This window comes from Papaver somniferum, chromosome 9 (genome assembly GCF_003573695.1).
Source record: "Papaver somniferum cultivar HN1 chromosome 9, ASM357369v1, whole genome shotgun sequence".
Classification (NCBI taxonomy): Eukaryota; Viridiplantae; Streptophyta; class Magnoliopsida; order Ranunculales; family Papaveraceae; genus Papaver; species Papaver somniferum.
Genome location: NC_039366.1, coordinates 187821798 through 187831214, shown reverse-complemented (window position 1 = coordinate 187831214; position 9417 = coordinate 187821798). Strand labels below are relative to the sequence as shown.

At 42.0% G+C, this 9417-nt stretch overlaps 1 protein-coding gene across 1 annotated transcript; it reads right to left on the bottom strand.

Annotated features, from left to right (window-relative positions):
* Positions 1-205: 205 nt before the first annotated feature.
* LOC113312988 lies at positions 206-787 on the bottom strand. The gene has a single exon (XM_026561720.1). It carries the CDS (start codon positions 785-787, stop codon positions 206-208), a length of 582 nt encoding a protein of 193 aa, XP_026417505.1.
* Positions 788-9417: the final 8630 nt, after the last annotated feature.

Below are 9417 nucleotides of genomic sequence, written 5' to 3'. Positions count from 1 at the left end.
TGAAGTAGTTTGTGGCTACGATCAAGAATCGCCTTTTTCCTGATCCTTTGATCAGGCGACCAACAATGTCTACACCTCATTTTGAAAATGGCTAGGGACTATCCACTGAATTCAGCTTTGTTGTGGGAGCGTGAATTTTCTTAGCAAACCGCTGGCATTCTTCGCACCTCTTGGACATCCTAGCAGCATCTCAGATCATCTAGGGCTAATAGTATCCCTGCATTTTTGCTTTATCCACCAGTGATCTCATTCTGCTGTGGTTACCAGCGTCCCCGTAATGGATGTCCTTCAAAATACGATGGCCCTCTTCTCTGGATAGACATCGTAGCAGTGGTCCGAGAAAGGACTTCTTGTACAATACTCCATCACGAAGATCGTATCTCCCTGCCTTTGATTGTATCTTCCTAGCTTGCTTCAATTCCGTTGGTAACGTACCTTCTTCAAGATAAAGGTGAATCTCGGCTCTCCAATCTTCTTCATTGCTGAAGTCCTCGTCTTCCTTTGCCCTCGTCATGATGTCATCTTCGATGAAGTCCTTAGTAATGTCTTCCCCTACATCGTCATCACCAATGTCCTCCCATATCTCGTCTTCACGATTTGTAGCAAAGGACTGTTGTGGGGTGATAGAAGGTTCATACACCCTTGTTATTTTTATGGCTTTAATACTTTCAACTTTCAGCATGGATGATATGTATGCCAAGGCGTCAGCGTGCCTGAGGTCTTTTCTGCATAGGTGTCGGAATTTGATGCTTGGTATCTGCGAGGCTAAGGTTTGGACCAAAGCCATGTATGCAGAGAGGGTGTCATCGTAGACATTATACTCTAGCCCTATATGTCGTATGACTAGTTGTGAATCACTTGTCAGTCGTACATCGATTATTTTCATCTCTATTATTAAACGCATAGTATGTACTACAGCTTCGTATTCTAAGATGTTGTTGGTATGCCCCTTGAATTCCAATCTCAGCGCATGCACAATCCTTTCCCCGGTGGGAGTAGTGATTATGATGTCGATGCCCTCTCCTTCTCTATTCCTTGATCCGTCTACGAAGACCTCTCATCGCCTTTGGTTTGCGGGCTCGAGGATGTCAATCGGGTTTTTGCATTCATTTGCTTCTGGTGCCCCTTACTTCCTCATTGTTGTCCAAGGGTAGATCTGCAAGTAAATCTGCCAAGACTTGTGATTTTTGGGAGTGTTGGATTTCATGGATAATGTTGAACTGGTCCAGGTGAGTGTTCCACTTGGCTATCCTTCCTACTTTCCTGGCGCTTTTGAGAACAGCCTCCAACGGTTCTTTGCACGGAACACGAATGTAGTGAGTTAAAAAGTAAGTCCTAAACTTTTGAGTATCCCACACTAGCGCCAAGATGAGCTGCTCAATCTTCGTATAATTTCTTTCGGCTGCGTTGATTGTTTTAATGACGTAGTAAATTGGCTGCTCTATCTTCGTGTTCGTTTTGACCAATACTGCGCTGACTGCGTCCTCTATCGCTGCTATGTAAAGGGCCAAAACCTCATCGGGATCGGGGTTTTGCAGGATTGGGATTGTTGCAAGATATTCTTTGATCTTCTGGAAAGCTTCTTCGCATTATGTGGTCCATTCAAATTTGCTTCCCTTTTTGAGGATGTTGAAGAAATATTTGCATTTGTCCGATGACCTGGCGATGAACCTGCCCAAAGCTGCTAGGGATCCGTTAAGCTTTTGGACTTCTTTCAGGTTCTTCGGAGATGGCATCTCCACGATAGCTTATATCTTGGCTGGATCTACTTCGATGCCCCTCTTCGTTACTAGATATCCGAGGAACTTGCCTGAGGTAACGCCGAATGTACATTTTTCTGGGTTTACTTTTATGATGTGTTTCCTCATTGCTTCAAAGATGTCCCTCAAGTCCTTGTGGTGGTCTTTGCGTAGCTTACTTTTAACAAGCATATCATCAACATAGACTTCTAGGGTGTTCCCGATCCAAGGCTTGAAGATAGCATCAACCATCCTCTGGTATATTGCCCCTGCATTTCTAAGTCCGAAGGGAATTCTTGTGTAACAATGGAGGTCGTGCATGGGTGTAGAATGCCGTGTGTTGTCGATCTTCTTCAGCAAGGGCTACTTGATTGTAGCCAGAATATCCATCCATGAATGACACTTCTTCGTATCCTTCGACGGATTCCACCAGTTGATCTATGCTTGAGAGCGGGTAGCTATCCTTCGGACATGCTTTATTGAGGTTGGTGAAGTCGATACATATCTTTACTCCCCCATTCTTCTTTGATACTATGACCATGTTCGATCCATGTAGAGTATTTGACCTCCTTGATGAATCCTGCCTCTAACAATTTGCGGAGCTCTTTCTCAATTGCCTGGTGGTACTCTGGTGCTACCTTTCGTACTTTTTGTCTAAATGGGGCATTCCTGGATTTATACGAAGTTCGTGTTATATTATCTTCGGATCAATCCCTGGCATATCCCCTAACTTCCACGCGAAGACATCCGCGTACTCCCTGAGTAGTTTGATTAGAGCAGTCTATCTTTCTTCATCAATTAGAGTCCCTATCTTGATCAACTTCGGTTTTTCTTCAGTTCCTATATTGATCTCCTTCACGGGTTCTACAGGTGTGAACGTAGGCTTTGGTTCCCCTAGGAGAGGGACATTCTTTAATTGCTATTTGGTAGGCTCTTCAACTTCCTTAGCTGTCGAAGTACTTGCCTCAGTGTTTAGAACGATACTCTCCTTCGTTAGGCTCCTCCCAGAAACTTCTTCGATATAAAGATCAATTGCCTCCTCTTTCGCGGCCTCTTTGTTTCGGGCTCTTCGAGATTTTCGTTGCTCTTCTTGTTCGTTGTTGAGTTGGTTTTGCATAGCTTGGCATTACCGAGCGGTGACCTGATCTCCCTTTATTTCCATTACCGCTTCGGGTGTTGGAAATCTAAGATTGATGGAAGGTCGTTGCTACTCCTTTGAGCTTGTGCACCCATCTTCGGCCAATGATTGCGTTATAGAGGGAAGGAGCATCTACTACACTGAATCGAGTATCCACTTTCATTGGTCCTGCATCCACTTGCAAAACGATGTCTCCTAACGACTTTGTAGGTGCCCCATTGAATCCGTAGATGGTATAATACGAAGACATCAGTTTTTCATCGTTAAGCTCCATTTGTTTGAATGTGTCGTAGAATATAACATTAACTGAACTCCCCCCATAAATGAGGATCTTCTAGATATTGCACCCTGCCACTGGTAAGGTAAGGACCAAGGGGTCGTTGTGATCTTTCATATCTTCCTCAATGTCTTCTGCATCGAAGGTCATGGGAGCATTCATACATTGCTCGTGCTCGTCCACTTCTAACCCATCGATTTTGTATAATTCACAGTAGTCTTCAAATTTTTTCCTTAACCTTTTCCTTATCTGTGTTGTTAGCGAGGGTCATGTAGCTTCGGAACATGAGATGGTGTTGAGTGTTCGGTTTCCCTCTGGCAGTTGAACTTGCTTGCTTCGCTTGGTCCTATCTTCGTTATCTACCTTCTGTATGTACTTGGCGCCGCTGCCGGGGATTGGTGCTGTGTTTTTCTTGTAGTTTTATTAGCTATTTTTGCATTTCACTGCATAGCATTTGCATCTGCATCTGTTTCACTTCATTTGCTGTTGGACCTGCTGTTCTGAACCAGTTTTTCCTCTGCTGGGACGCCACCAAGGAAAAGAACCAAAACCCAACTGGGTTTTTGCAACAATATCATAGCAGCTGGACTGTGCTTAAAAGGTAACCCATTTAAGAGAACCCGAATTGTGGGCTTCCATTTTTAATTGTGGGCTTGTAATATTAAAGCCAATTTTTGGGCTTCTCTTATTTTCTGTTGGGTTGTAATTAATTTTTGTGGGCTTGTTTGTTTAATTTGTGGGCTTGTATTTAATTTTTGTGAGCTTGTTTAATTTGGACTTGTATTTTGTATTCTGGGTTTTTAAACCCAACTGAGCTTGTAACCGATCACGCTAGTTGAACTCGTTAGTGGGCCGAGTACCCAAATTCTAGGCCGAGATTTTGGACTCAGTTCCACCAAAAGTTTTCAACCAAGCGGAGCCAAAGCAAACATAAAACCAACAGTGGGCGTGCTCCCATTTCAAAAACCAAATTTTATTTTCTTTTAAAAAAAAAAAAAAAAAAAAAAAAAAAAAAAAAAAAAACCAAAATTTTACTTTTCTCCCATTCAAAAACCAAATTTTACTTGCTCCCATTTTAAACCAAATTTTTTCTTCTTTATCCCATCTTAAACCAAAAGTTTTATTTTACTCCCATTTCAAAACCAAATTTTCAAATGTCTCCCACCAAAACCAAATTTTTCCCAAAAATCCAAACCCTTTAAAAACCAAATTTTGGGCTTTGTAACATAGTTACTTAGCTTTTGAGCCAATCATGTCTGGATTTTGGTCTGCTCCTGGGGATGGAAATAAAACTCTTAGAGAACTTGCTTATGGGCATGTCCACGTTATGAACCTTCCACGGACCATGATGTCAATAGTCATAGGAATTATTATGGACATTTTCAAAGTCCCGAGCCGCAATACATGAACCCTAATGACTATTCATACATGCATTTCGCAACGTGAAAATGAACATTTTGCTAGTGCCTCACTCACACAATCATCACTTATGGATCAAATAGAAGCTCGAATCACAGCTTTAGAAATGCAATCACATGAGGAATCTGTCACATCTAATTTTCTTAGGCAACCTGAAATCTATGCATGTCCCGCATGTGTAGTTTAGACCACCCTGTTGAGAATTGTCATATTTTGCATAATTTTAGGCAATCTAGAGAAAATCCAAGGTATGAAATGCCCATAAATTGTGAGAATGGTAGTCATTGGGACCATAATCAATCCTTTGAGGGTTGCGATCAATATTTTGTAAACCCTAATGACCATGCACACATGTACCATTCACCACAATTTGAACATGAAGAATTTTGTACTCCCATGAATTTAGACTCCACCACAGAAGCTTTAAGACTCTGCAAGCAAGACTATGATAGATCTACATCACGAATTCATGCACATTTAGATCAGATTTTGCTTCACCTACAAAAGGAGGAAATTCATGAGGAAATGTATGTTGTCCCTAATGAAGTGTCTAGTCCCATTCATGTAAATGATGTTGAATACGAACCTAATTTAGAGGAACATGAATCGACTAATGACACCACCACTGTTAATGAGGACCAATATGCATGCTACCATGATGATGATTATGATGATTATGATGATATGTTAGAAGAACATGAAAATATTGTGGAACCTGTTGGTTCAATAACATATGGCTTCTCGCCCTCGACCTTCATGAATGTTGTTTTTTCTAATACTCATTGTAATTCATATGATTTTGATATTGACATGGGATTCGTACAATTATTCTGTGAAGATGAACATGACATAGGAATAGTTGAATCTTCTGTAGACACTAATATGCATGAAAATATATTTGATGTGTCTGATTCTCTACCTAGGTCACATTGTGATATTTCTCCTGATTTGCCAATGCATGAGAATAAATTTTTTGATGATGTTGATGACTCTGATTGTGATCTTGCCAATTTGATTGATGATTGTGAGCATGATGTGACATGTGTAGATGAGTTAGGAGATTTTGATTTGATTGATAATGATATGCCTATTCTTCTACCTAAGTCACAATCTGATGGCCTTCCACCCAACCTAGACTTGGTTTGTACCCATATTGTCAAACCGATTTTTCTGAAAATTCCTAATCTAGGATTGGAACTGTGTGCTTCTCAAGTCCTTTTGGACTATTTTGCATCTAAGTATAATATCTCTGAGGAACCACAGTTGGAATTAGCATGTTTGCCCGTCCCTAGCAAAGTTCATTTCGAGCTAGACCTTGTGCATGATGAACCCCCAAAATTGCGAGATTTTGTTTCCAAAATTTTATCCGTTGAAAAATCCAGGTTTGGGGGTAGCTCATTTTGTTTCACAGTTTCACTTGCGTTTCTATCATATTATTATTGTGTGAAGCTGTTGAAATGTCTACACTTCGTCTTTTGGGTTGATCCTCAACTCTTTAGATTGTTAGTGTATGGTGAATTTTTTGTATATAATCCAGTAGATAAAATTTCTTAAAAACCCTTTTGTTCCTTTTGTATAGATTTTGCTAATCCAATATGATCTCGGCTGAAATATGTTGGATTGTTTGCCTTGAATAACGGAGTTTTAATTCTGCTTTCGCCGAAATCGGGTATTCTCTCTCCTTTTACTCTACTCAGCATGTCCCTTTCCATATGTTGCATTTTAATTCTTTCCATATTTTGAAACATTGAGGACAATGTTTAGTTTAGGTTTGGGGGTATAGAGTAGATACCACGATAATATGCCATAATTGAAAACAAGAACTCCTTCTTTTTGAAAAAAATGAAAAATCAAAATAAAAAATTAAAAAATTAAAAAATCATAAAAAATGGAGCTCATTTACCTTGAAATGTTGACTCTTCATAAAAAATGAAAAATCATAAAATCCACCACTGCCCTGCAATCCTGCTGCTTCAATTTCTGTCTCTAACCTCACCTATTTCATCAACTTCTAAACTAGGGTTTTCGGGTTGAGAAGTTGATGTAATTGATGGCTAGAGAATAAGGGGACGTGATGGTGGTATCTGCTACGATCGGGGAAGAAGTGATGGTGGTGGAGAAGGCGAGGTAGTGACAGTTTGCAGAGACAGGGCATGGAGGTGGTGGTGGTTCTGCAACTGATTTTGGGAGAAGGGGAAGAAGCTCGACTGTTTTGGGAGAAAGGAAGTGTTTGTTTGGGTATAGGGTATCGGGTTCTACGGTGTGAAGCGGGGACATCAAGTGGTGATGTTTTGTGAGATGGGCCGTGGGATGTGAAAATGATGGATTGATCGGATGGCTCCAAGTGAAGAGACTGGTAGCGACCGTCGGATGCCTTGATATAACTAAGTTAACGGCGAAGATCGAGGTTAGGTGCTGTAGTGTTTAGCGGAAGTATCGATATTTGATGCACATGCATAGGAGCGACCGTAGGATTCAAATGCAATCTAATCTGAAGGCTTGGAATTTAAGCACTATGGTGTTTGACAAGAACCTCAGATTTTGATCCACTCTACTGAAGAGACCATTGGATTTCGATGTAATCCCATCTAACGGCTGAGAATTGAGGCGGGTATGGATATAGAAAATGGGTTTGGGTAAGGGTTTTGGGCCTTGGGTATGCCAAGCCCATATCTTCTTTAAGGACAATTCTTCCTTCTTGAGCCCATTCCTAGCTTTTTGGACGTGCGCTCCATTCTTTGCGTCTTCCTTGCGTCATTTCTTCCGGCTTTTCACTACTTTTCTGCTCTTTTCCGCTCTGCTATTCATCCAAACTTTATTTATTACCTAAAAATGTAAAATTAAGTAAGAAAAATATTTATTCTTGAAAACAATGAAAATACAGAATATGGGATAAAATGTAGAATTACTGCACAAAAGATGAGTTAAATGCCAACAAAAAGGATAAATATATACATTGTTTGGCACTCATCAGTACTGCTTGAGGTCACCTGCGTCAATCAACTTTTGGATCATTATCTTGAGATTCTTGCACTTTTCGGTCTGGTGGCCATTGAAACAGTGATATTCGCAGTAATCCCTTGATTTTTCGGACCTAGGAGGCTGCTTTCCTTTGGACCATGGTCATTCAAGGTTTTCCCTGCCTTTGATCTCCCTCAGGATGCGGGTGTAGTTTGTGTTCAGCTTCGTGAAGACCTGATCTTCTAATTTTTGATCGTCACGTCGACGGTCATCCCTTCGTCCTCTTTTATCATCATTAGGACGTTCATCTGAACCACCCCTCTTTGATCCGCTGGCTTGTTCTACGGAGTTAGTTCGATGAGATCTTTGAGCTTGGGCCCTGGGGTTTTCCCGCTGGATCTCTTCTAGCCTGGCGTGCTTTTCAATGATTACTCGAAGGTCTTCTTTTGTCTTAGGGACACTTCCATGGATCTCCACAAATAACGGGCTCATTCTATCCAGTCCCCACTTATAACAGCTGACCACTGGATCTACATTTCCTATGGCTTGACAAATCCTGTGCCATTTGTTGGTATACTCCCTGATTGTCTCTTTGTAAGCGGTTGCCAGCGAGAAGAGATTATCCATTCATGCGTTGACAGCCTTGTTGTACATATAAGTTTCTAAGAACTTCTCAGTGAGCTGGCCATAGGAATTGATGGAGTTGGGCGGTAGGTTGTCGAACCAAGATAGTGCTGATCCTTTTATACTTGAAGGGAAATACCTGCAGAGGACTGCATCGTCCTGCTTCCATCGGGCTAAGATACGATTGTAATAACGAAGGTGTGCTGCAGGATCGCTGGACCCGTCGTAACATTCGAATGCTGGAACAGGGCACTTCTGAAGGATAAGTGCTTTGGCCAATCGTGGGGTCAGTGGTGTGGTGTTTGCTTCCCTCATTACCTCTTCTAATCTCCCCCCTCCTTGCATGGTTTTAGTTGCTTGATTTCCGCCATCATTTCGGCACGAAAGTCCTCCATCGCACGATAGTGGTCATCGTTGGTTGGGTTTTGCTTTGGTCTTTGATCTTCGCTGTCAAAATAATCCGAGTCTTCTGGGACTAATCTGGATCGTTGGATCTGTTTCCTCGGGTTATTCTTCGGTTTAATGGTTCGGGATTTGATGCATTTGTCACGACCATTCTTCGTTCATGATTCGGTTCGGGTGCTTTGGAGTTGGCTTCGTTGTGATGGTGAGTTGCTCCCAATCTTTGGGCGATCCTATCTCTGAGTTCTTGGTTTTCTCGGGCCAACAATGCCACTGCTTCTACGTAAACCTTTTGATTCTTGTTTATCTCCTCAAGCTCCGCCATCAGTAAGGGGGAATGATTTGACCCTTGGTTTGGGGTGCTGAGTCGTCCGTGCCCCCAACGGCCATGGTATGATCTTCATCAACCGTTTGGATTAGGGGAATGGGAGGTTCAGTGCTCACTATCTGTAACTCCACGTGTTGGGGTAAGGGACGGTTTCTTGTCAACAATGGCTGGGTTGTTGGTAGAGTTTGATTCTGCTCATTTGTTGCGTCATCCCGAAGGCTGGCGATGGTATTGATGATTCCGCAACTCTTTCCCGCTGCTCAAGGGCGCGGGCAGCTGTCGCGGCTTTCTCTGCCTCGGCTTTAGCTGCATCTGCTTTTGCAGTTTCAGCTCTTGTTGTATTGGCTTTTATTGTTTCAGCTCTTGCCGCATCGGCTTTTTCTGCTGCTGCTTTGAGAGCCGTCGCTGCTACATCATTGGTATTTGATGAGGAGGTGATTTCCGCAGTGTCTGGCTTTTGGTTTGTCGTTTTCGTCTTTCACCCTTTTGCTTGCTGCGTGTCATGACTGGTGTTGTCCTGGGTGTTTCT

Bases quoted from the DNA above. Each gene is read 5' to 3' on its own strand.
- LOC113312988 (XM_026561720.1), bottom strand. From the start codon at position 787: ATGGCTTTGGTCCAAACCTTAGCCTCGCAGATACCAAGCATCAAATTC.